Source organism: Amblyomma americanum, chromosome 6 (assembly GCF_052857255.1).
Source record: "Amblyomma americanum isolate KBUSLIRL-KWMA chromosome 6, ASM5285725v1, whole genome shotgun sequence".
Taxonomy (NCBI): domain Eukaryota; kingdom Metazoa; phylum Arthropoda; class Arachnida; order Ixodida; family Ixodidae; genus Amblyomma; species Amblyomma americanum.
In genome coordinates, this window is record NC_135502.1 from 69,304,522 (window position 1) to 69,332,309 (window position 27,788).

A 27,788-nucleotide genomic window follows, 5' to 3' on the forward strand; every position below is an offset into this window, starting at 1 on the left:
GTTTTCAGTTCTGTGCCGGATAAATTTTGAATTGCTTCCTGGTGGGAGGCGCTTACAAGCACGCCTCTTCGTATCGACACTGGCATTCTGCACTGCTGAGTAGGCGGCTCGCATTTACGCTCAACACACATCTGCATCGGTCTACTGCAGTCGTTGCCAGCGCGACATGGGCTGGATTTTCAACGCTATACTGTCATTTATATCAGCTGAGTTACGGTTTACGTTTACGGAAGTGCTTACAGCTTTAGTTCATGTTTACGTCGCGTAATAAATTTAACCCCGTTCGGTGAGCTGTACGCGAACACCACAAAAAGGAGCAATATAATTTGCATGCAGTGAAACGTATATCCAGGCTTATTGAGTCGACAGACAGCAGCCACTTAACTATATAGACCCCACTTCCATTCTGCTCGAGTTTCCAATTCGTCGCACGCGATTTCAGCCTCTTTGCGCTAAACAGTTGACAACATATCTTTGATTTCGTTGGCGAACCAGAAGTTCCTTTGTTATAATTAGGACACATGTCACCTCAGCGGTATACTGTAGAGTTAGACGCTGCGAACCCCACGGCTGGAACAATATGCATTCTTCGTCCGTTGGCTAAATGCGCACTTTGTCGCATGAATGTCGTTGTTGTCCAACCGTGCAGTTATTTCGCCGTGGTTGCCGAGTAAAGGCAACTTTTGACTACTGAGGTATACAAAACGCGTGTCTCGTCCAGGAGAAAGGAGGATGGCTGCTACGACAACTATTACTCTATATAGGGTTCTACACAGGACACTATACAGGACCCTATGAACACCGTATTCATATTTTAAATAAACCGAGTATAGGAGTTAAGTGATACGTGTAGGACTTTACGTAGGACGCTGTTGCGCACTCCATAGTGTGCGACTCGGAGCTTGGGAGTCGTTCTCGATTGGAGCATTTCTTTCTCCACTCGGACCAATGGCACCGGAAGAGCTACTAAATGCTTTTTGCTTAGCGATTCTTACCCCCCCCCCCCTTTTTTTTTTTTCGACTTTATGCACTCGCTTAGTGGCGAAGGTGAAGACGACTGCATCCGGAGCTGAACGACTTCTCCATCCGTCCCTGCATCGTAAGCGTGCTCGTGGCCTGCGTCTGCGGCAAAAGCTCTTCGGCGTCGTTACAGAGAAAAAATAAATTTGGTCTTCCTGAGGCCGTTCATACTTTCGAGAGATGGAGCTCGGTTTCACTATGCTTGTTCCAGCAACATCCGGCAAGTATTCTGACGCGTCGCTGTTTCCATGCGCTGTTGGGTGAGACGTCGTCGGTTCGCAGCCGTGCTGAACCGGCTGCATTTCGCGTCCCGCCTATAGGCCATGTGTATATACAGCTAAGCGTCGTCGTAACGAAAACGGTCTGCAACGTCGTGTCAGACAAAATGCAGGCCTGCTTGAAACGGGACGCAACTTAAGTAATGTAATTCACATTAAATGTGTCGAAAGTATGGTAGCAAAAAGTGTGGTAAGAACGAAGTGCATTCGGCATCATTTCGACTTCCGTTTGTGTATCTAGCGATAGTGTACCCGCAGTTATTTCCCGGTATGCGCTCTTATTGGACCGATTTTTGTTTCAAGTGAAGTTAGCATCCTTTGCCATGAAATAAGGTGCTCTCTTTTTATGCTAAGCAGCGAACGCAGCGAATTACATTTGCTCATTCAAACCGAAAGTTATTCCACTATCTCTCACGCGTTTATCCGACAAATCCTGTTTTAAGTGTTATGTTCTCCAACCGTTTTGTCATTTTGCGCGAAATATTGTACGTGCTATAAAAAAATTAACTGTTGGTATTTTCTATTGGAAAACTAACGGAGTGGTTGCGCCATCTGAAAAAGTTAACGAGGTTCGGCCGTATGGCTTCGAGACGGAAAGAAAGGTGACTTAATCCTTTGGCAGTTGCGGGCCAAGATTTTGGAATTTTCTTACCGGCGGAATAAAGAAGTTGCGCGGCGCAAACATATATAAGGTCGAAACCTGCATTTAACCTCTTACGATGCCGAACCTATAGTAGTGGCGGACAAGAGCCACGAGATGTAAAAAAAAAAGAAAATTAAAGGCGCTGCTTTAAAAGCAGTGTCAGTCGCGGCGATGCCAAGCCCGAGCTCTGTTTTTATGGGCCATTCCTGGCACTGGCTTTGTAAACGCCGGGCCTGGTTGGGACCCTGATTTCGACGAAGTGGCGCCGTTCCAACGACGCGGGATCCCAACCGGCTGCGGCGGGCAGACGGCTCTGTGTTGGACAACCGTCGCACACGTGTCTGTCTTTCTCTTCATGCGGCGCCGTTCCAAATGGTCTCGACCTTCACGCGCGTTGCGTAACCTTCCTTCATTCCCTTAGGTTCTTCTCTCTCTCTCTCTGGCGCTTTTTCGTTTCGTGGCATTCCTACCATTGCTTTGGAGTCATTGTTTGTCCTATCGCGTTTGTTTTGTTGCTACTCGGCTTAACAGTAAAACTCCTTAGCCTTCTTTATCTCCTCCTTTCCTCCTCTCGTCCTGTTTTCTTTGTTCGTTCGTTTCTTCCCCTTTCTCTTTCTTCCTTCCTTCCTTCTTCTTCTTTCTCCTAATGGGCTACTGTCGTCTGCTGGCAGGGAATGCGTGAATAAGGGGACATGTTGCGTCGTCCGACTGCGGGACTTCTCGTGACTCGCCACAAGCGCAGCATCACGGAAGTCTCTTTGGCTGTGCTGTACACTTGTTTAGACGCTGGGCTAGATTTCGCGTTTTCGCGTGCATTTCATGTTCACTTCACATTGGGTGGCATAGGCGAGCACTGCCGCTACCTCCGTGAGTGCGCCCAACGTCGGCCTGCAGTGAACGCCATTTTAACAATCCACGTGGAAGATTTGGCGAGCTGCGTGAATGGTGTCGTGTTGAGAGGCAGCAGAAGTCTGTCGCGTGCTCGTTCCTCGCACAGGTGCTTCCCTTTTGGAGATTTATCCTGTTGGAGCGGAAAGTTCTCGTCCTACGAGGCCACTTACTTGCAGCATAACTCAAGGTTGAAGCGGAAAGTGCCCAAAGGGGGCCCTGCAGCCAATGGCATACGTCGATTTTCGTGACGTCGCGGTTAATCCGTACGCAATCCCCTGTAACGGTGGCCTGTAACGTCTTGAAAATCGGACCACGCCGTTGGCTGGAGGGGCCGCCTTTGAAGGGCACCTGCCACTTGGTTCTTGAGTTGTATCCTCACGGGTAAGGCATATTTGATGGCAGGGTGATACTATATGGTGTCTCTCCAGCACAGTCCCGAAAAAAAAAAGAAATTCTTGCGGAAAGAATGTCCTGTGATGTCTTTAAAGCAGGTCAGACAGCGAGGTGAAGTCAGTCGAACCTGGAAGTTGGCTTTTTTTTTCTTTTGCAGTTATTAACATGTTTATTTCGAGGCACTTCCAAAGAGTTCCCCGAAATAATTTCGGGTGGCTCGGGTTTTTTTTTTTTTTTTCACGCGCCCTGAGACCTCACTGCACGCGGACATTTCGCCTCATTCAATTTATCGGTTTTTCATCTTGGCATTTTTTTCTTTCGTTTCCGTTCTTAGTCGCTTTCATCGGAAGGACGCCCCTTCCAGGTCGTTCTTGGCACGCATATGCATTGGCGGGTTTCTCGACGACGCCCACCGCCGGGGCCAAGGAAAAATCCCCCTCCGCTCCGAGCTGCAGCAGCTTCGCGAAACCCGTGGCCGCCGACGCTGGTTGGCGTGAGCGCGCGTGACCCCTGCGCTACCCCGCGTAGAGCGCTGCGCTGTCGATGCGTGTGTGCTGCCAGGAAGGCTCTTCTCTTGGTTGTCGGCCGAGTGGCGTCCGCTATTTGCGTCTCCCAAGGAAGGCCGGAGGTATACCTGCTGGCGCCCCAACTTCTCTCGCGGCCAAGGACGCGCGCGCGGACCTTGGGGCGCGTATGTCGGCCGCCGCAGCGCGAGCGCGTTTCCTCTCCGCGGCGGCCACCGTCGCTTTCGCCGCGATGACAATGGGCGGCCGATCGTTTGAACGGCTGTCTCCCTCTCTCCCTTTCTTTGTATTATCGCTATGGCACTTAGCGCTGCAGCTGCTGCCTGCCTCCTAGTTGTGTTGCTGCCGCGCGAACGGTGTTTTTCTTCGCTTCGCCTTCGGCGCTGGGTTGCGCAAAAGATGGGTGCGGGCCCCCCGCTCTCTCTGCCTTGATTGCTTCGCGTGGTCGCGACGTCAGCACGCAACTCACCCGCTTCGTGCCAAGGTTGGGACATTCGAGCGGAGGTTAGCGTTAGGCCTTGCAAAATAGCTCTTCGGGCCTTTGGAGGCTTTGTCTTCCATCAACCGTGCGTATCGTTTAGGTCTGTTTGGCTGATCGTTCTCCCTTTTAAAAACCCTCGCGAGTGTATACGCGCGGCTTTTTATTGTTAGCGACAGCTTAAAAGCGAGGACTACTGGCATTGTGGCCCGAAGTTGATTTGTACGACCAGAAGTGTGACTGGAGTAATCCCGTAAACAGCTGAAGCCAACTCCGTGAAGACCGCGAGTTTGTGTGAATGCGGTCCCTGGACGTGTTTGTAAACAGTAATTCTCTCGGCTAACCTCTTCTGCTATAATAATAATAATAATAATAATAATAATAATAATAATAATAATAATAATAATAATAATAATTGGTTTTGGGGAAAGGAAATGGTGCAGTATTTGTCTCACACACACATGGTTGGACACCTGAACCGCGCCGTAAGGGAAGGGATAAAGGAGGGAGTGAAAGAAGGAAGGAATAAAGAGGTGCCGTAGTGGAGGGCTCCGGAATAATTTCGACCACCTGGGGATCTTTCACGTGCACTGACATCGCTCAGCACACGGGCGCCTTAGCGTTTTTCCTCCATAAAAATGCAGCCGCCGCGGTCGGGTTCGAACCCGGGAACTCCGGACCAGTAGTCGAGCGCCCTAACCACTGAGCCACCGCGGCGGGGCCTTCTGCTATCCCTCCTGTCTTCGTTTCGTCGTACCTATCTTATCACCCTGGCTGTGCCTTTGTCTCCGCCGGATGAAGATCTGGTGTCCGGAGAACGAGCGACAGTTTCCGCCGCCGGCAAACATCTTTTATCTTCTTTCCAATTTTGGTTGTAATTTGTTTGATAGACCACCTACTCAAAAAAATAATCTGTCGCTTAAAATGAGGACAACTGTGGCGTCGCCTGATCTTGCCATGAAACACCAGTGTAAACGTCCACAGGGCACACCAGCTACCGCATGAGCAGTGGCGCTGTGTCGACGTCCGCTGCCGAGCCAGGAAGGGAAGGGTGGCATTGAAAGTGCGCGACCTTGCCGTCACAAGCTGCCGGTGACCTTGGGGCTTGCCGTCGTTAAGCGCTCGTTGGGAAACGCCGCCAGCGCTCTGTCGCCTATGCTTATGACGGGTATTGAGGTACAGCTCGGGAGAACTTGTGGCGATTGTATGCCTTTGGAAGACAGCGAAACACTGCTGCGCAACTGCATTGGAAACGTTGTGCCCTCGGTTCGGAGGCTTGAAATGAATTCCGAGCAATGCGCTTGGCAGCGCGTATATATACAATATCATTGCGCTCGTCCTGCGCGCGCTGTTTGGTTCTAGGCGCGACTAGTTTGTAATGGACGTCTGGAAATACGTTATCGGTGGATAATGTGGACCGCTGTCGATGTGGTCACTGTGACCCGAAAACAGCATCACTGGTTGTGTTTGTGCGACATTACGGAACGCGCCGGGGCTGTTGAAATCCATTCCAGGACGACCGTGGCTGTGGGGAACCCCGGTTGACCTACATATACTTGCTTGACTCACGCTGTCGTCATGCATGCTGCCTTCCGCACCCGATCAATGCTGGTGTCTGAACCGGCTTGCTCCGGCCTTTGGCGGTATAGTGAGTCTCTGCTCAGTGTGGGGCTTTCCATCCGCCTGTTTCTTATTTCGTGTTCTTCCCCTTCGCAGTCCTGGAGACCATGGCCCAAGAAGTGGTTGTACTCTCGCCCTCGCTGACCAGGCCTTCGTCGGATGCGGCGTGCAGTGGTCGGACCCTTCAGCCGAGCCTAGACCCGTGACTCTCCTGTCCGCCGGAGGCTGGCGCACCTGGTGCCGGTGTGTCGCTGGTCGCTGTTCTTGGGCCCGCCACCCGAGGTGTCCACCTGTGGTGCCGGTGAGTGCCCTCGATCGTCGCCTTCTTTTCGCCGTGTGGAAGGAAGCTCTGTAACTGCAGCTGGATACAACTCAAGAAAAAAGCGGCTTTTCCTTTTCAAAGGACCCCCTTCTACCCAGTGGCGCCGGTCGATTCTCATCACCCTGCTATTGTGACAATGCAGGGAATGGCAGATGGAGGCGATAGTCCACTCCCTGAATTGTCGCGCTAGCAGGGTCATGAGATTTGGCCGTCGCCATTGGCTGGAAGGGGGTTCTTTGAAAGGGAAAAGCCACTTTTTTCTTGACTTGCATCCGACTGTAGAAAAAACATACGCGCGGTTCGAAAGAAGACACAGAAGGTTGCAAGCGACAAAGACAAAGGTAGGTAGCTGTGTGCCAGCTTTTGTCCAACTCAAGATCCTGCGAACTCATACTTAAATCTCGGCAAACGTGAAACATTTGCCCCTTTGATACAGTGGTTAAGGAACAGGGATGTCGAAACGGGGGCTAAAACCTCTGCAGCTGATAATTTCATGTTAAGAAATCGTATTCAGCGAGGCGCCTTACGCCAATGGCACATTTATACTCGCCGTGCAGGAAAGAGGACGTCGGTTTCGTCTCGTCGGACGTATACGTACTAGATTGCGCGATGAGCCGATTACGTAAGTTTACTCAAACGTTGCCCATTCCGGTGACTCCAGCTTCTTTATATACTTGCGACTCGACAGCGCGCGGGACTCATCCGCGAGTGACCAAGAGGTACTGCACTGGTGCCTCGCCGTCTCTTGCTTTGCGCATTAATCATGGAAAAAAATTTCATCGCTACTGACGTTCGAGTTCCGAGACAGGACGAGCACTTTCGGTGAAGTGCACACGAGCCGGGCTTTGTTCCCGTATCCTTGCTTCCTGTGAGCCCTTGTATCTCACTTGTTTTTCTTTTTCCTTCGCCATCTTTGCTTTTCCTGTCCCTGCACCGCCGCGCTGCAGCCGCATGGCGTCAGCCCGCGTCGTTCGTCGTCGGCATTACGCCCAGCTGGCCCCTGCGGCTTGGAGCAGCGCCAGCAGCTGCGCGGCCTGATTTATCCATGCAGTGCCGGTATAGACCCCGCTTGATGGGAAAGACGCCTTTCAGGTGCACCGGCGGTGCTCGGTACTCCGTACAGCCCTCTTTAAAAATATAGGGCAGCCCTATCCCTGGTTTGGTTCTGGGCCACGTTGTGTGATCCGTTTACCGTCGCCACCGTTTATGATCTCTCGAAGGTGTTACGAGCCCTTGTTATCTTCCCAACGAAGCTCCGAAGGGGTACCAGAGGAGAACCCCCCACTGCACTGTTTGAAGGCTTCTATTTTCTAGGGATTTATATTTTTGACAAAGGCTGCTCCTTGGTAGGACCAGAGCTCGTGGTTCTTACCAGTTGCGAAACTTCCCATTGGGTCCATGTATGAAAAAACGGCGACCTGAATGGGCCTAAATTCGGGGTGTTACGGATCGCCGTGACGCCTGTGGTCCGTGACGTAAGCTTTGTGTAAGTTGCAAGCTTCGAAATTCTCGATAAACGCACATCCGCCTGGCAACAACATCAGTGAAGCAAATGCAGCAACAAAAATCCGTGGATATAACAGTCCGAAAGATGAATTAGAAGCTGAAACAAGTTAATGGCGACAGCTTGTTTTGGCCGCTTCCAGATGGCGCCTCCATCCGTAAGCCTCAGGAAAGTGGCCGCTGGGACTGGTCACTTTTTGAAGCGGAGTTTCCCAACTGGTATCATCTAACAGCTCTGGGTAGGACACCGGGACGCTGCGGAGCTACTCACTATCATGGTCTTTCAGCGTGGTCCTGTCACTCTGTTTGGGTTGCGACTGCTTGTGTTGCAGTGCACCTAAGTAAAAGCTGCCTCTGATTCGCCACAGCTTCCGTGTCGAAAGTTCAAGAAAAGTGCATCTTCACGAGCATCCACAAGACATTTGGCTTGCAGTTCTTTCTGATGTTTATTGTATTGTAACATGTTGGTCGCCGAGCTGTCAGACTATCCATGCGATGTCAGTAAAACACACGGTTCGCAGTAGCCGCTGTTACATTCTGTAGGCGAAAAACAAAGTGGAGAGAAGAAAACAAGAAAATTGCCAGCACCATGCCATGGAGATAGATGGCCGCGCCATAGGACTCCGCTCCAGCTGTTGACTCAGTCCAAAAAAAAAAAAAAGACTGCAAATTAATTGAAAATGCAGCGTGACTACGTGTTGTTGACTACTTCGGTTATTTGCTTATTATGTGGGAAGACCACTGCTCACCTGTCTGTGGATCGGCGTTACGCCTCGGGATTCTCGCACAAGCGGAAGCCGTGCAACCGCGTGTACGCGGAAAAAGTGGATTACACTGCCGCCCGTACAGAGAGAGATTTCCAGTGCGGCTCTCCGGAAACTGCTGACTCAGCGACCTTGTGTGCTGTGGTTCGGCGGCTATGACTCTGTTGTTGGTTACCATGTCGCGGGTTCGATGCCCAGGGGCTGCAGCGGGCGCATTTTCGGGAAGGCGAAATGCAGGAATGTCCGTGAACTTTGATTTCGATGCGCGTGGCAGGGCCGTATGCTAGGTTATCAAAGTTAACCCCTCGAGTTTGGCGTCCCTCATTTTACGGCATACTGCCTTGTGGCGCTAAACTATCCGCTCTAATTGTCAGACATGCTACCCACCGTGTGTCTCGATGGTCCCGTGTCGTGCATATTTAAGCAAACTAGTGCTCAAAATGAGCGTGCAAAAAGCGAGAAGCCGCGTTCACCTTTCACCTTGAGACTTAACCGTCACACTCCTGTGTCGAATGAACAGGCGTTCCTAGCTCTTGACACCTCCGGCTAGCTGCGCGAAAAGGACGTCAGTGGTAGAGTGTCGGAGCATGTGAACGCGGTTTCTTTTGTCGTACTGAATTTGCGGAGCGACAGCCGAAAAGAGGAATGAGAGCCTAACAGTAACATACAGTTCGGGCAAGAAATTAAGGGCTCTCGCTGACGCTGCCCGTGTACTGTGCGACATCAGTGCATGTTAAAGAACGCCAAGTGGTCGAAATTAATCCGGAGCCCTCCACTACGGCGTTCTTCATAGCCCATGAGTTGCTTTGCGACGTTCATGCTTATGCAAACAACTCGAAGTCAGGTATATGGAGTCGACTGGACTCCAGTAACGTCGCAGGGTGCGCCACGGGAGTTGACTAGCTCGTATCGAGTCTGTAACAGTAGAGGGTCGTTTAGTTTGGCTGACCATGTCCAGCTTGATCCCCTGACTGACTCAACGCGCCGCTGTCGGGTTCATGCAAACGAGGCTAGAGAGTCGCGGGCCACATTTGGACCCGCGAGGAGCCGCATTTTGGCCACCCCTGCCATATACCGCACCAATGGCACTGCATGCAGCGCCCTCTCTAAAGCCTAGGTTGCAGTCCAAACGGAAGCGCGTTGGAGTCTTTCCTAGTCTCTTTTAGGCAGGCTTGTTCAATCCACCGCGTGCTCTCCTGACTGTTCCGCATTCACTGTCCCTGGCCCCAAGCGATTCGAGGAAGACCACGCATTGAAACTTAGCTTTGTTAGTCGGCCATTTTACGCAGCGGCTGTATGTATCTCCCGCCAGTGTGTCTTGCTTTCATTTCTGGGCGTTCTCGTGTGTATGGAGACTTCCCGAGTTTAGGTTTGAACTTCGGGCCTAATTTCCTCGCGAGAGTTATGCGCTGTGAGGAGCCATTTGATACCGCGTTGTTGAAAACTGCGTCAGCAGAGAAGACAAAAAAATAGCTTCCTGTCTGCTCCTCTCTTCTGTCGTCTACTGAAGCAGTTCCCCATGTTTTCCATCATCCCTTGTGCGATGCCTTTGCACCTTCTTCGCATGAGGTTGTACGTGTAACGTGTCGCCATTAAGGCAGTTGCGCACGGGACGTTCTTGTTCGATGCTGTTAATCCAGAATATTTTTCTCAGCTAAGTATATTCCGGGTGAAAGCAAGTGTAGCAGGGGGCGGCAGAATGTCAGGTGGGCGGATGAGATTGGGAAATTTGCGGGGATGAAGTAAACGCAGCTGGCACGGGACAGGGTTAATTGGGCGAGATATGTTAGAGGCCTTTGTCCTGCTGTGGACGTAGTTAGTTTGAGGATAGTGATTACTCTGTTGTTAAATTGTTTGCGCGTGAATTCACTCATTAATGTAAACATGACTAAGACGTGTCTGCCTCACCATTGTCTTAAGGTGCGCATTGGCATCCGCAGCCGACTTAATTGGTCAAAATCAGTTCGGTACGTCGCGTGGAAGCGCCGCAGTGTGACTCGCGATACTGACCACTCTGCTGCAAACTGACACCGCCTGACCGCCATTGCTGAGGAAAGAGGCAGTTTGGGGGAAAAAAAGTTCCAGTGCTCTGCGAAGCGAGCAGGCCACCCATCCGATGGTGCTATTGAGTTGCCTCAGGCTGCGCTGTTGCGCGTGGCTGCCCCCGCTTTCTTTTTCTATCTTCCTCTTTCCCTGAAGGTGCAGGTTTCCCATGTCCTCTTTTATGTGTGTGCAGGTTGTTCTCCACATCTGACACGGAGGAACTGACGGCTTCTGTCGGCTCCTGATCGTTCCTTGCCCAGAATGAGACCGACGGCGGAGAGCGGTGAGTGCTTGTTCCGCGCTGTTTGTCCCGATTGCCCTGCCTTGCTAATAACGCCACCGCGTAGTACGATGAAGTTCGTTTGCGGCTACCCCTTGCAAAAGGAAGGCTGGAGGAAGGCTTCATGCCGAGAAGTTGATCGGGCCTTCTGTCTGTCTCGGGTTCGACGGCACTCGAAACCGGTTGCTTGGGCTGGCTCTCTTTCTCGCGAGGCGTCATTAACGCCCAGAGATCGTCATAATCGTGGGCTTGGCCGACTTTACGAACGATCGAAGGTGCGCCAGCTTTCTGGGGGCGCGTGAAACGAGTCGTTGCGCAATAGAATCCTCACTGTGGTGGAGAAGTCCGGGCCCAGCGCTGACCCCTCGCCTTGACAAACAGCGCTGGCGTGTTTGTCGTGTCCTTCCGTTCCGTCTCTGCCATGTTTGAATCGTTACGAAAGCGCTACGAGACAATGCAGGTGCCTGCATGCTGTGTGAGGGGTCGAATTGGGACGCGTGTTCGTGTGTGTTGGCGGTGTTAACACGATTTGCGACGGTCGCCGATTGCGGCGCCGTCTTCGGCGTCCTCCCGCGCAGATGCGCGTGGTCTGTTGTTCCCCGATGAACCCGAGGAGGACAGCATGCAGCAGCTGTTGGCATCCGCGCCGTCACACTTCTGGGAAGTCTGCATCGCGGAGGAGGTCCCCCTAGCGCTCGGCCTTGCGTCATGCCTTGCGACACGCGCGTCTGTGCCGCTCTCATGTGGCGGTCACGAGGCACACCGTTGTCTCTATTTTGCGGCGCAAAGGGTTGGAAAGGAAGAGCGCGGGTCTACTGCAGTCGTTGCCGCGGTTGACTTCTGCGGCCGATTACGTGGCCTGCCCGATACGAGGAACAGTCGTCGGTGGTGTACGCGTGCTCCCACCACCACCTCCGCGTCGAAGGCGAGTGAAAGGAGGAGCCGTGACGGAAAGAATCAATGCCGACGATTGATTTTTCTTCGGGCGTGCCCATGCGTTCGTGTGTGTCATGCGCCGCTCTCCACCCGATCGACTGCGTTGACCTTCGTGAGCGGTCGTCTCCTTCGTTTGCGTGCGCGCACATTGGTGGGAAAGCGTCACGAGGCCAGGTAGAGGTGTCTCGGACTCCGAGGGGAGGAGGGCTGCAGTCGGTTCAGTGGCCGCTGCTCGGCCTTGAACCTACCAGCTGGGCGTCGTTGGGGAGAGTCCCTCCCCACCTCTCCCTTTTGCCTCTGTCCATTGTGCGGCGGCTTCGGAGAGCGGGGCGGGCTGGCCGGCCCGGTCGGTCACTGGGGGCGCGCGTCGGCGACCTCTCGCTGTTGCCGGGGCCCTCGCCCCAGCGTGCTGTGCGCTTGCTGCTGCCTGCGGTCGACCCGTGTCGGCGCGCACCGGTCTCGGCCGCGCTCAGCTGTGCCCTTCTCCGCGGCGGCGGTCGGACGCCCAGCCCCTCCCACTAATGATACGCGGGGGGTGGAAGCTCATCACGACGGGAAGCCCGGCGGGCTCACTTCCACCTCGACAGCATCTCCTGCGATTTGCACACTTGCTTCTCTCTCTCTCTGACCCCCTCTCCCGGTGGTGGCGGCGGTGCTCGCGCCGCCAGGTAACAGTGTCGGGTACTACTGCTGCTGCTGGCGCTGACTCATCGGATGATTCGAGCTGACCGCTGACGCTGATGGGCGTAGACCCTTTCCACGGAAGGGTGCGCACGTACCAGCGGCGAGGTCGACCGTCAGTGTTGATGGCCGCCAGCACATACCCCTCACGCTTTGGCAATGGCTTGTTCTCGGTAGCTGAAATGAAATCGCCTCTGTGGGATGACGAGCCAAGTGCGGGGATGTTTCACCTGCGGAGGAGGAAGGTGCGCGTGTGCAAAGCATGTGCAGCGTTTTGTATTTTTCCTCCGCTTTTGTGATTTTGTGAAGCGAGCTGCCACATGTCAAGCCAACTGGCTGCACTGAAAACGGGTGGTAGGGGTTATTGGCATGCATGGTGATACGCTTAGCGAGCTTGCAAGTGTTCAGTCGCCCGCCTTTAGTGCCTCCTTTCAAACCTTGCCATACCGGGTACTCGTCATGGTGCTTCAGGCGTTATTACTTCTTTCGGCATAGGTGTTGCCCAACAGGCTCGTTCGTTTCAGCTTGACTGTTTGCACTTGCGTCAGCAGCTACGCGGCGAGATGAGATGGCACAGCTAATGGGGTCCGCAATTACCACCGTGGCGGTTTTCCTTTATAAACTCGGTTTGCGCATTTATTTCGACGGCTTTGGCGGCGTGTGCGTGCCATTAAAGCCCTTGGATCTCGGCGAATGACGAACCAACAAACGAAAATGGGGCGAATCAGCGGCAATCCATTCATCATCGCTGGTTACAAGCCAGCCATTGCTTGGTGGTGCGAAATTACAGCCATTATTATGGTGCCGATGGCCACCAGTGTATTTGACCTGCGAGGTGTACATTTAGCTTCGAACATTAACGCTGTTTCTCAGTGCACTTGCACCTGCGCCTCTACACAGTGCACCTTTACGGGGCTGTACTCATGGCTTCTCTTGACTGCTCCTTCATGTGGAGAGTCACTCCGTTATGAAAGCTAAAACGTTCGGAACAGTGAATAAATGCACAGAAGTTCATCTTCGTACTGAACTCTACACCAAACTTATTTACACTTTGTGCTGACCCGAAAGACGCGGGTTCGATCCCGGCCGCGGCGGCGGAATTTCTACGAAGGCGAAATTCCAGAGGGCTGTGTACTGTGCGGTGTCAGTGCACGTTAAAGAACCACAGGTAGTCGAAATTTCCGGAGCCTTTCACTACGGCGTCCCTCATAGCCTGTGTCGCTTTGGGACGTTAAACCCCAATAAGCCAAACCAAACCAAACCTATTTACACTTTGGTGTTAACCGCAGCTTCAAGTGGTGACCATGTGTACAGTGTTGGCCAACCGAGTGATGTTCTGTTCGGAGAATTTTCTCTTTTTGAGTGTGTAAAGTTCAGGGAATTTTATCAGCCTTAATTATCACTTCATCCAAATTGAAGTTCCCAAGCTGCTCTAGGAGAAAATGGCCTTAATACGAGATCTGTGTCTCACTGGGGGGATTTTTTGTTACGGCACGGAACGTCACTGTTCCAGCCTTAATACTATAATATACTATACTATACTATACTATAGTATACTATGTTGTACTATACTGTACTGTGCTATACGATACTATTACTATACTATACTGTACTATACTATACTAAAGCGTAAAACTATAGCACATATTTTGCTTCGGCCTCACTTCGCTTGGGCGTATAGCACGAGGCAGGCGCAAAGAGGTGCACAAGGACGACGGCTGATTACTCTGTGTCACTTCTCGAGCCGTCACGTACACGTTCGAGCGTGTCCCGAAGGCAAAGCGAGCAACCAGGGAGCCCGTGCACGTGTCCGGAGAGAGCCCTGCTCGCGTGCTGAGCACCTGTCGCAGGCGCGTCCCTTCCGCATTGGAGCCCGTCCAGCAGGGGTAGGGAGGCGCAGCCAGCGAGGCGTGACTGCTGCGGCCACCGAGCCGCGAACAACAGCGGAAGCGCCCGGGGGCAGCCGCAGCAGCCTGGCGAGCAGCACCGTTGTGTGCGTGCGCGGCTCGATACAGTTTGGAGAAAGGACAACGCAGCAGGAGAATCAGCGATTCGAGGGCCGGATGCGCGGATGCGGTCTTCTTCCTCCGTGTGGTTGCTGCCGCTGCGGCTGCTGCCCGTGGCCTTACTAGGAACGGTGGCCCTGTTACACGCGAGCCATTTAATACGGTCCCCACCACTGCGGACGACGGCAAATTGCTCTGCGCCAGGTTTGCGCACCGTTTCCGCCTCGGCGGAAAAGCCTGCGCCTCTAATGAATGCGCTCAGCGCGGCGGTATCAGCACGCACCGTTCCTCTATAGTGTTCCCGCGAACGTGGCTACTATCCCAGTCTTTCTTCCTGAAGCTTTCTGTTGAGGAAGTAAGTTTCCGCCGCTAACAGCTTGCGTTCCGCTGTGGCCACTTCCGCCGCCTTACCGTAGCCTCAGTGGAGTATGTCTGTGCAGCACCGAAGACTTGTTAATCTCGAGATTCTCGAATCAGCTTTCCTCCCACCGATACACACGTACCTGGCTACTCGCAGGCACGGTTAGAGCTGCGGTTTGCTCCTGGCACCTTCAGGTTGTTCCGCCGATGCTCTGGGACTTGCCGCAGTGCCAGAGTTCGCAACTCATTGAAATTAAGGAACTCAAGGAACTTCCCGTGTTAACCCGCCGCGGTGGCTCAGTGGTTACGGCGCTCGACTACTGATCCGGAGTTCCCGGGTTCGAACCCGACCGCGGCTGCTGCGTTTTTATGGAGGCGGAACGCTAAGGCGCCCGTGTGCTGTGCGATGTCAGCGCACGTTAAAGATCCCCAGGTGGTCGAATTATTCCGGAGCCCTCCACTACGGCACCTCTTTCTTCCTTCCTTCTTTCATTCCCTCCTTTATCCCTTCCCTTACGGCGCGGTTCAGGTGTCCAACGTTATATATGAGGCAGATACTGCGCCATTTCCTTTCCCCAAAACCAATTATTATTATTATTATTCCCGTGGCCATCTTCTGGTGGTTGCTAGATGGTGGTTGATGGCAGCACCAGTGGCGCGTGCATTTAGCTATCTGCGTCGCGCTTCAAGTTCTGCGTATTTTCAGCGTGTTCCGAGCAATTCGCCTGAATACCGCTAGCGGCGTAATAATAGGCAAACAAACCTCAAGGATTCACTGGAACCGAGTCAGTGACTCTGTTATGACCTCCGGGTTTCGGAGTGAGCCAAGTTTCGAATTTCGATGCGCTTGCCCTTTGGTACGTTTCGCACCTGGGCCGATATCAAAGAGCCCTGGTTACGTAATGTGAATACGCTCGCTTGGCGGCGTCATCGGAGGCCGAGGTAAGCCGAGCCACGCATTCCAACTCTCTCCAGGCAGCTTTCGCGACGAGGGCGAACATAGAGGGCCATGCTTCCCGGTTCCCACGTCCTCGCGGCGGCGGTGCTGTGGCGTTCGCCTCTCTCCTCCATTTTCTTTTAGTTATTATTAATACAATGCTCCTTTTCTGCTCCGACCGCCGGGCAAGAAGAAGACGACTGAGTGCTGCGGAGCGGGGGCCGTCCAGGTATGCGGGAGTGTGGGCACACGCAAGAGGTGGAAGGCGCGGGGTGGGTGCTGGAAAAAGGGCGGCTGTTGAGGATTGAGGAGAGAGAGAGGGAGGGGGGGGGGGGGGGCGGTGGCGATAAAAGTTCAGACCTGGCGCGCACCGCTTTCGCCGGGGCTTTCTTTGCTCACTCAGGCGACGGCTCGGTGCTCTGCGGCGAACGTTGCTTTAAAGGCCGCGCGTGCTGGAAGAAACGAACGATGGTTAGAAAAACGATTTCTTTTTTTTTTTCCCATTCCATTTTCTCTTCTCATCACGTGCGTTCCATACTCCTGCCTCTGCCTCCCCGTTGATCGCAGTTTTTGCTTCCGTAGCTCCGGTATAGAGAAGGAAGGGGGGGGGGGGGGGGGGTGGCACCGAACCTGTTCCTGCGGCGGCTGTCTGGCACGGTCGGCTCTTTTTGTTTCCGAGTAAGCGCGCCGCTTAAGAAAGCGTACGCCGTTCTTTCCTCTTGTTCATTTTTCCCGTCATTTTATGGAGCGCCTCTGACGTCCCGCCGAGGCGATATCTTTATGGCACGCCGCCGTTTAGCCTTTACTACCTGCGCTGTGGCCGTTCGATCGCACTCCCGAGTTCACGCGGTAGGGGGGGGGGGGGGGGGGGGACTTGAAGGCGGTTTTTATTGCATTCGCAAACAATGCTTTAGCTGATCCATTTATGCGGGAAATAGAGGAATGAAAGATGCAAGTACTGCGTCGCTCGTGAAAGCATGGGATAAATTACCGTCGAAGCGATTCGTTCCTGGTATCGTATGTTGGTGGACGATTGTAGGAGAGGGATGCAGTCAAGTTAACTTTAACTGCGGTCGCTATCTGTTGTTTATTTCGGGGTTATTAAAACGCTCTTAGCATAGACGCTGGGAGAGCGGGCAGCAGCGTTTCTCTTGCTGCTGATGCTGAAACGGTGCGGAGCCATCGTAATCTGCGTGTGCTCTCCACAAATGGGTCGTAACGAGTAGCTTAACGGTGTTCCAAAGTGACAGCGTCGCAAGTAGTGTTATGGCGGGAGCTCTTTGCGAGATAACCCGGATTTTTTTTTTTCGTGGCCATTCGTAACGTTGACGTCGACTACACCGTCGCGAAGTTTTTTTTTCCCCCTTATCTTTTAAGTTGTGTTTTTTTTTCTCATCTTTCGGGCTCTTGCTGCATGGGGGATCTTCGCTGAAATTTTTCAACGCCGATCGCAGTGCTGTAAGTGGAGGCTCGAGATTTTCGGCGTTTTTCGCAACGACGCTTCCCGAGCATGTCTGGAGGTATACGAGCTTCGATCTCCGCTCTGCAGAAGCCGCAAGCGCTGTGCGCCTGCGTGCCGAGGCCGTGCAGAGAGAATACCATAGCGGCCATATATCAGTCCGGCGCGCGTCTCTCGTGGTTCAGGAGGATAGGGTCTCGTTTCTGTCACGACCACTGTCGGCGATGGTTTTTTTGCTCGTGCAGTGAAACAGTCGCAGCGCAGGTTCCCCTCGTTACAGTGACTGTTACCCATGGTATGTGAGTGTAGCGCGAAACGGGACAAGGGACAAAAAAAAAAGACGCACACAACACAGGCGCCTGTGTTGCGTGCGTCTTTCTTTGTCCCTTGTCCCGTTTTGCGCTGCACTCACATACCATGAATCACCGTTACCGACTCGCCCAAGTTTCTACCCAGAGTGACTGTTGGCACAGCGTTGGACGGTGGTTATCTTTTTTTTTAAATTCATCACTGGATTTAAGTGTGTGCAATGAAAAAAGAAAAGCCCGAAGCAGATGCTTCCTCTCACTGTGCGTGTGTAAGACGCACACAAGACGCACACACCCAAGACTCTTGGAGGTATCTCGTTCGTAGTCTAGGCACGCATTGCTGTAATTCTCCGAACGTGAAAAATTGAACACACAATGATGATTGGCGTACAGCTTCTTACGTTTTGTTTGCTTTCGCGCGTTTTACATTCACGCTCGATGTTTTTCGTACGTTACAATTTTTATCCGATGCAGCGTATTGCGAGTCCTCTCCGTGATATATCCCACCCTTTTTTTTTCTTGGTAGCCTAAAAAACCTAGGGTTGTAACGGCTCACCCGACTTCCAAGTACCTTCTTTGGTAGCTAATCATCTTATCCTCTTATACTGCATACTCTTATACTGCATAGTCATACTGCACAGTCCTCTTCGGGGATAAGCATCTGCTCCCTGCTGCGGGTTGTATTGCATTTAATCTCTCCTTCGGCGATCCGATGTCGCCTGTATACGTTTTTTTCAAATGAGGCCTCTTCTTTTGGAATAGCCAGAAATGGCGCTGTTTCATTATTTGCGAAAGTAGTTAAGAAAGCCCTGCGTCAGACGTAACCGAATAGGCAGGCGCATCAATTCGCTGCGCGCACTGCAAATGCTGCCCCGGACACGTGTTCGGCACACCTCATTCAGCGGCGCCTTTGCATACGCAGTGAGCCCCCAATTCAACAGGCGACGAAATGAATCTTGTGCGAAGAGCCGCGAGCTGCCAATACTGCGGATATTTATTACATCGAGCCAGATCCGAACACACCTCGCAGGTTCGCAGGAAATTAAGCTTTTTCATAAGTGTCTCTTCCTTCCTCAATTTCACCCCCTCCCCACTTTTTTTTTTGCTTTCCGTTGCGTGCGTTCCCCGTTTCTTTTATATATTCTTGTATTTTACTTTTCGTTGCATTCGTTCCTTTTAATTTCTTTTTTTACATTTTTTTCTTCTGCAGTAGCTGTGTCGTCAGAATAAACCGCCGGAAACGTGATGTAGAAGTGCTCCGCTCAACTTATATACTGGTTTATAGTTGGCGCCTGTTTCTGCTTAACTGTAGGAGAACGATATTTTTCTTTTTTTTCCAAACGATATACCGCAGTCGCAGGCTTCGTTCCGTCAGATGTCTTGCTGCATGCTCGCCGCAAAGCCTGTCCGGGGTATCACCGTAGAGCATACGGGCGTCGTCGAGAGCGATCCGTTTCTGCTGCCGGACCGTTTCGTTCTTGCTCCGCTTTGTCCCCCCCCTCTTTTCTTTCGTTGTTTTTCTCCCCTCCTTCGGTTTTTCTGCTTTGTTTTTTCCTCCGGGCGTCGCGGTGTGTATCGCCGCAGTTTATCGTCGGCTCAAGGATTTTTTCCTCTTCCTGCTGCTGCTGCGCCTGTGCTCAATCGGGCACGTTGTTACGCTATACGCGTGAGCACAACTACAGCGATAAGGAAAGACCGGAGAGGAGGGCTGGCTCCCATAAGAGCTCCACCGCGCTCTCCCGCTGTTCTTTGGCTGCTCCTTCTTCTATACTTGCGTGATCCCGTATCGCCCCCCCCCCCCTCCCCCCCCCCTCTCCCCACACTCTCTTCTCTCTCGCAGCCAGCTGCGCATTCTTCGAGCCGGCTGCCGGAACGAAGCAAAACTGTATGTCGCATAAATGGGCCGCCACGCGCCGCACTGATATTCGGGTTGTTGCTGCATGCTCTCTATGTAAGAGCTTGTGCAAGGTGCGTGAAGCCAGCACCATTATCAGCATATGCTTGAGTGGGCTTAGGCTGGATGTCTTTCTTCTTTTTTTTTTCTACCTTCTCTCAATCAGCGGCGTGAAACCGATGCTGATTAGGCGGAGTAGGAAAGCTGAGATCAAAATGTACAGACGTTGTTGTGTGATTGGGTCGCACGCTCTAATGCTATTCTTGTTAGTGGCCTCTATTGGACATACCCAAGACGTTGGTTGGGCCAGGTTTGTGCACATACCCAAGACGCGTGAATGGCCAGGTTTTGCTGCAGTCCCAAACAAGAGGCGGAAATTATGCTGTGAATTAACAATTAAACCACAGTGAATTAAGCTGTAGATCGAACTTTCGTCTTCCTTTTTTTTTTAATGCGATGGCATTTAGGTTGCCGTCTTGCGAAAACCACTGGGTTTCTGCCTAACGAAATTCCCTGATTGGTGGACGGGGTCGTGACGCCATCAGCACTGCCAAATTTAAAAACCTGAGGTCTAGAATGTTCGAGTACACCTTCCATTGGATTATCATGTGGGATTATACTAAGCCGACCCGCTCTTCCGCTTTAATACGCCCACTAATTCACTTTAATGCACCCACTAATCTCCACTTATTCATCTTAATGCATTTTCTGGTGTGGGCCTGCTTCCATAACTTGGGGGGGGGGGGGGGGGGGGGGGGGCTTTGAATATTTGCGAGTGGGCCAACTTCAAATGCTATCGCATTTATTTTTTCCCTTAAGAATGTGGTTAATAATGCCCCAAGTTTGATTGTTTTTTTTTTGTTTTTTTGCCTTGTAACGAGGACCACCGGCCCTAATCACAATCTCGAAAGCGGAAGCTCTTGTTATAGTGACAAATATTCCGATGACACCAGGTATAAATAGACCGCTTCTATTTGTGTTTTGCACGTAGGCATCCAGATCTTGTTCCGCTCAGGCCGCGCGTATAATTGGTCAACGCTGCCTACGCGCCTAACGCGACCACCCTGCGGGTATATATACACGGGAAAACTTTGCTCTGCCACTCGCCTTCTTCCCTGCACCCTTACAAAAATTTCTTTAGGCAGTCTACACTCCCAACTACACGTTCCACCAACACAAAACCCCGAGTGCGGAGCAGTGGGAGAGCCGGCTCACCAGCTGCGAGCTCGCCGCCCAAAGGGCAATGGTGCAGCACGCAAGCGAAGCAGCGCGACTCAGTGGAGCCCTGGACTAGGGGCCCAACCCTGCTTTGAAGGTCGAGAGTCTGCATCGATGCAGACGAAAACCGAACGCTAAACACTTAATGGACCAAATAAAGTTTTTCTCTCTCTCTTTAGGCAGTCTATACACTTTCATTAGACTTCTGTCTAAAAGTCTATAGACTCTCTATAGACAAACCCCAGAGAACAGTCTGTAGGCAATACAAATCCTATAGACAGTTTGTAGACAGTCTATAGATTTATGGCCATACACTTTTAGTAGACTTGTCTATAGACTATGAATAGACAAAGGAAATATCTACAGGAACGCAATAGTCTATAAGAAGTCTATATACTCTCTATAGACCATTTTAGTAAGGGTAAGGCTTGACGGAACGGTTTCACCGCGTGTTGTCATAAGTGCGGTTACGAAGCGTGTGTTTTTTTGTGTTCCTCGTGTGACCAGCCGACGACAGCGCACCGACACGACACGACACGACACGGGACACCTCGCCCCAACACCAACAACGGCAACGAGTAATTTTACGGAGTTATAAAATTACGCATGTTTCTTTCCCACTCGGAACGGTGTCCGTTGCTCGCACGTGTTTCTTCTGACCACGGGCGATAGATATACGACACGTTGGCGGAGTAAACAAGCTCGTAAACCTCAGCTGCCTCATGTAGCAACTGCGCGCTGCTTGTCTACTACGCCAGCGCCGTCACGGCGTGGGTGGACTTCCTGCAACCGCGAGTCGTCGTTGGGGGGTTCTGCCGCGCGCGAGCCGAACGAGCTGAGAGTTTTTTCGCGCCGCGTACGTTCTTCTTTCCCTTACGGATGCGTCTCTCCGGGTGCCAGTTTTTTTTTTCTTTTTTTTCTGGGCGCCTGCCAGAGCAGCTCGTTTCGGCCGGCGCGCTGCCTGCATGGACGGATAAAAAAAAAAACAGATAAAGAAGCGCATAGTTCGCGCTCGCCCTGACGCCGATAGGCGCAGCCCGGATCCAGGCTCAGATCGATGAGCACTGTAGTGAGGGGTTATGCGCGCAGAGCTTAATTTAGCTTCGCGCCTCGCTTTCCTCTCATCCGCGCATGTATAGGAGGTGGGGTTAAGCTGCGCACTACACAGGGAGATGCTGGCCTCCTTTCCCGAGCGGGTGGCGTTGCCGCTCACGCTTCGGAAGTGAACGTTGTATATAGCACAAGGCGGCCGCTGCCGCTGGTTTTCTGTGGACGCCTGAGGCATTTACGGCCCGGCGAGAGAGAGTGAGTCGGCATCGCCGAAAAAGGAGCTTTTTTTTCTCTCTCTGTGTCTCGTCTCATTTCTCGGACCTCGGGGCACCACTGCTCGCGCACTTCCGGGGGGAAACCCCCCTCTGCCACTGAAAATAACGCTGCCTTAGCTGTCTCACGTTGTCGTCGTCGGCTCGCTTCTCCTTTTTTTTGTATTTGTTTTTTTTTACCCGCGTACCTCCTCCTCGCCCTCTGCACCCTAGCAACCGCCGCAGTACCCGAAAAAAGGCACGCGCCGAAGAGCGTCGACGTGTTTGATGATGTATGTATACGCCCTGCGCGTTCAGCCGGGACGCGGCGAGGCCATAAATGAGGAAGTTTGGGGGCGCGGTCGGCTTAGCCCCCCCGGTACACATACGGGTAGCTGCCATGTGCAAGGGAACAGTTGGTTTGCACCTAAGAGCAAATGTTGTTCTTATCTGTGCGCTTCTTCTAGCATTAGCGCAGCAGCGGAGAACCCAATGTGGCGATATGCATTATGGGTATTATTTGCCTTCGTTACACGGCCAGTGTAAGTGCGGTTAAATGACCTCGGTTTGCCGGATTCAACCGTTCTGAAAGAGGGCCGTAACCAAACTCGCTCAGACCGGCCGCGGTGGCGCAGTGGTTATGGTGTTTGGCTGCTCACACTGAAGATGCGGGTTCGATACCGGCCGCCGCGGTCATATTTTGATGTACGCGTATTTCGATGTACAACGTGAAAGGCTAGAAGCCCATGTACTGTGCAATCTCAGTGCACGTTAAAGACCCCGAGGCGATGGAAATTATCCGGAGCCCTCCGTTACGGCGTCCCTCATAGCCCGAATCACTTTGGAACGTTAAATCCCATAAACCAAACGAAACCAAATTCGCGCGCGTTCTGGTGAAGATCGTTAGCTAGGTAACCGCAATTCAGTTTGCCAAAGCCACAATTAGCGATACCCGCGGTTTCCTTAACTGTAGTTAGAAGGCGTCCCGTCTAAACAGGGGTGTTATTCGTTCAGTGTAAATTTTATACTAATCTTTGCCCGAATGCTAATAGTGTGTTCCTTTAAATATCACATCTATCTGTATAGCTGATGGCGTCTATCATTGTTTTCGTTGTTGCTGCTCGCGCGTGCGTTAGTACAGGTGGAAAAAAATTGTTTGCGACAGGCGCGAATTCGCGGCGACGCAGTCATAGCAGGGGGAAGTGCGTGTGTGTGTGTATGTTTTCTTATTTTTTCCGCGGGGTCGCGACATCCGCGACATTGCATGCGTGCTTCTGTCAGTGACGCACGTATAGTGCATGCTGCGGGGTAGAAACAGGCATTACATCTACCTCTTGTTGCATTTGGGTTGCAAGCCCCAAGGGTAGCGTTGGCCTGGCGGCCTGGGGCAAAGCTGGAAACATCCGAAGGTCCCGGCAAAGGAAGAGTCGACTGGCAACAGAACAACTAGTTTATTCTGGCATCGCAAAAGAGCAGCCGGTCAGGGCGACCACGTTACTCGAAGGAAGGAATCGAAGGCTCTCGTTGGCGTCCGGGGCAGCCCCCTTTATACCCACGGAGTCGAGGGCAAGAGGGAACGGCTTGGGAAGAGTCATCCGATACGGCGACGCTTGAACATGTTCAGGCGTGACGGGCGCGTCCGCCAGGCCGGCGCCGGTCAGACCTCCTCGCCTCCCAGTTGGAGAGCTCCTCTCCCCGGCTGCCGCGCTTTGACAAGCGTGGGCAAAACATGCACACACACAAACACGCACGCACGACGACACGTGGCACTGAAACCTGCCTGGACGCGCTTGGCGGGAGGCGTTGCGGCAGCGATGAACGAAGCCGCGGCATCCGGTGCATCCGCGCCGGCTATACCGCGCGCTGTAGGCGAGACGTAACAGACCGCCCCGCCGGGAGAAGGAGATCCCGATGGTCAGGGGACTGCATCCGCTGTCCAGAGGGATGTCGCTCGATGATGCTCATAATCGAAACCGGTGGTCCCTCGACGTTGCTTGAGCGCAGCGCACAGAGAAGGCCTCGTTCTCAGGTTCAGGTTCATACAGGGCACTGCAAAGTGACTTCGGGAGAGTTGCCATTTTTGTGCTCGTTCCCAGCAAGCGTTAGAACTACGCCGAAACGCAACCGCTCAGTCAGCAAGCACGAGACAACCCTCACTAAGCTCTGCCAGGCTCTTTCCCCTTTTATACTACTGCCTAGTTCCTTACAGTAGTCAAGCAGCACTCAGAACGCGTCCACAAATTGGAAAATTGCACTAGAAAGCACATAATCACTTTGAAACACTAAACAAAAGCAATATGTTAAAAATCCTGCCTCAGGAAGAAAACATCAGTAACCAACAACTTTGAGGCGGATTCCTACGTTAGGGGCTTCGACTTAAGCCATCGGCGTTACCGTTGAGACTCCCCTTTTTGTAACGCACCTCAAAGGAATATTGTTGCAAAGCGAGGCTCCAGCGCAGGAGGCGGCCATTTTTGGGAGAGATGTTCTGCAGCCATTGGAGAGGGCAGTGATCCGTCTCAATGATAAACCTCGAGCCGGCTAGGTAGCATGACAATTTCTGAACGGCCCACACGAGACACGCACACTCTTTCTCGGTGGCGCTGTACGCCTGCTCACGACAGGTCAGCTTACGACTAGCATACAGGACGGGGTGTTCCACTTCTCCATTGTCCCTTTGGCACAGTACAACGCCCATGCCTCGCTCACTAGCATCGCACTGAACAACGAACCCTTTGGTATAGTCTGGCGATCGTAGCACAGGCTGGCTTGTTAGGGCGCTCTTTAGGGCGCTAAAAGCTCTCTCCTTTGTCTCGCTCCAGACGACTGTTTGGGGCTCTGTTTTTCTTAGAGCATCCGTCAGGGGAGCCGCGATATCGGAGTACCTGGGGATGTACCTCTGATAGTAGCCGGCGACACCCAAGAACGACCGAATATCGGTCTTCGTGCGCGGTTGCGGGAAGTCTCGCACAGCGGCCACCTTTATTTCAGAGGGGCGGCGACGACCCTGTCCAATCACGTGACCGAGGTAGACAACCTCGGCCTGTGCTAATTGGCACTTGGGAGCCTTGACTGTCAAGCCCGCTTCGCGCAGGCGGGTTAGCACTGCCCGCAAGTGTGCCATATGCTCAGACCAGGAGGCGGAGAATATCGCTACGTCGTCTAAATACGGTAAAGCGAATTCTTCCTGTCCCCGCAACACTTTGTCCATGAGGCTTGAAAAGCAGTATGGCGCGTTCTTCAAACCAAAACTCAAAACTTTAGGACGGAATGTTCCCATTGGTGAAATGAACGCCGCATACCTACTAGCCTCTTCTGTAAGTGGAACCTGCCAATAACCCCTGACAAGATCTAGGGTGGAAATAAACTGAGCGCTACTAACTTTCTCAAGGCGCTCCTCGATGTTAGGGATCGGATAAATTTGATCCTTAGTAATGGAATTAAGCCTGCGGTAGTCGACGCAAGGACGAGGTTCCTTGCCCGGTACCTCAACTAAAATCAAAGGGGAGGTATAATCACTCTCACCCGCCTCAATAACACCGAGCTGTAGCATTTTCTTTACCTCAGCCTCCATAATATCGCGCTGGCGGGGTGACACCCGGTACGCCTTGGATCGTACTGGCTCTGGCGAGGTAAGTTGTATATCATGAGTAAGGACAGAAGTCCTATCAGGCCTCTCAGAGAACTGACCTTGAAACTCTTGTAAGAGTTGGTGTAGTTCGGTTCTCTGCTCAGCTGACAGCGGTGCTTTAATGATTAAGTCACTAATGACCTGATCAGTGTCTTCCCTGTTCGTCACTGAGCTTAGTCCCGGAAGCTCGACCGGAAGCTCTTTTAACTTTCCCGTGTTGGGCATTTCCTCTCCAGTACCTGGTGCCTTCAAAGCTACAGGCTCAATTTTATCCAGTTCGGACGTGCTCTGGATATCAGCTTGCTGCGCCTCCGACCCTTTTTCGTTGTTTTCAATTTTATCCAGTTCGGACGTGCTCTGGATATCAGCTTGCTGCGCCTCCGACCCTTTTTCATTGTTTGACAACGTCGGCCCCTCAACTACCGCCTTTGCAGCGAGCTCCCGAACTCCTGATCTGGTTAAGGCCTGAACGCTAGCCTCACCAAACAAAAGCCCCTTCTCGCGCAGGAGGTGATCGGACCTGTTCGAAAATAGGTACGGGTAGTGGGCGGGCAGCCTAGATGACACTACGGCCTCCGTCTCAAGTGCTCCGAAAGGTCCTTCAATAAGCACTTTTGCTACGGGCAGACACACGCTATGAGCTTCCACGGCTTGCTTAATCCATGCGCACTCGCCCGTGAACATATCGGGTTCTACGTAAGAGGAGTGAACTACATCCATTGTAGCTGCGGAATCACGAAGCACTCGGCACTCTTTCCCGTTCACGAGGAAGTCTCGCATGTAAGGCTCGAGAAGCTTCATGTTCTCGTCAGTGCTACATAATGACAAACACACGACTTCTCTTTTTGTTTCTGGACACTGCGCCGAAAAGTGACCCGGCTTCTGGCACGTATAACACACGCGCGCTTGCCTCGCCTCGAACCGCTTTCTGCGTTCGGCTTCGGCTGCCGCCGTCTCCTTACGTTCGGTCGGACTGCTTTCACTCGCATCCGCACTACGCGTGTCCCCCCTTGCTCTCATGGGTGTGAACTTCGGCCTCTCAGACTTGGAGCCAAATTCACCCTTTTGACCGTCCTTAGCTCCGCGAGCCCGACGCGTCACAAACTCCTCGGCTAGCTCGGCGGCTTTAGCCACTGTACTAACGTCTGGCCTATCCAAGACCCAGTACCGCACGTTCTCAGGTAACCGACTATAAAACTGTTCCAGCCCGAAACACTGCAGAATTTTCTCGTGGTCACCAAACGCTTTCTCTTCTTTGAGCCACTCCTGCATGTTTGACATAAGCCTGTAGGCAAACTCTGTATATGACTCATTTCTGCCTTTTTCATTTTCCCGAAACTTCCGACGGAACGCCTCCGCTGACAGCCTGTACTTTTTTAGCAGACTCGATTTCACTTGGTCGAAATCCTCTGCCTCCTCTCTCTTCAAGCGAGCGACTACGTCGGCCGCCTCGCCGGGTAACAAAGTGAGCAAGCGCTGTGGCCACGTTTCCCGAGAGAACCCCTGCTTCTCGCACGTTCGCTCAAAGTTAACCAGGAACAAACCAATGTCCTCTCCAAGCTTAAACGGCCGCATCAGGTCAGTCATTTTGAACGATACCCGTTCTCCTGCACCGTGTGCCTGACTTCCATTACGAGCGCGTTCCATCTCTACCTCGAGACGCTTCATTTCTAAAGCGTGGTCGCGCTCTTCTTTCTCTTTTTGCTCTTTACGTTCGCGCTCCTCTTTCTCTTTTTGTTCTTTACGTTCGCGCTCGTCTTTCTCTTTTTGTTCTTTACGTTCGCGCTCGTCTTTCTCTTTTTGTTCTTTACGTTCGCGCTCCTCTTTCTCTTTTTGTTCCCTCTCCTCAATGGTCTCAAGGCATTCCGACAGCTCGTCATCCTCAGCCTCCAACTCAAGAATAGCCCTTAGCAGTTCTGGTTTTCTGAGTTTGTCTGAGACATCAAGACCCAACTCTCTTGCAAGCTCCAGCAATTTCGGTTTGCGCAACGACTTCAAATCCATGGCTGCTCCGAATGCTGCTTTCTCTACTGCCTACTATTGTCTTGCCGCAAACTAACCCGGCAGCAACGACAACCCAATTACCAGCTCTGTTTCTGACACTAACAAAAGCCTGGCAAAACTCAGAAGAAGAAAGTCCCGCACTCACCAAACCTCGCAGCCAAGAATTCAGCGCAGTCGTTCCGCTGCAGGCAACCAGTCATCACACAGGGCTCGTTGCACTGCTCCCGGATGGTCGTTGTGCTGCTCAGCATACAGTTGACCGCATATCTTCGCTGCTGGCCTCCGTTGTCGGGA

The 27,788-nt window shown here is 52.5% G+C and overlaps 1 protein-coding gene across 2 annotated transcripts in view; it reads left to right on the plus strand.

The window, feature by feature from the left end:
* The window catches only part of atos (atos homolog atossa), a 99,987-nt gene that overhangs the window by 40,646 nt on the left and 31,553 nt on the right, over positions 1-27,788 (plus strand). For both annotated transcript variants that reach the window (XM_077627233.1, XM_077627232.1), the window contains exons 2-3: positions 5,944-6,148; positions 10,673-10,762. In XM_077627233.1, the coding sequence (XP_077483359.1) occupies positions 10,741-10,762 (22 nt within the window). In that variant the 5' untranslated portion in view covers positions 5,944-6,148; positions 10,673-10,740. The remainder of the gene's footprint in view (positions 1-5,943; positions 6,149-10,672; positions 10,763-27,788) is intronic.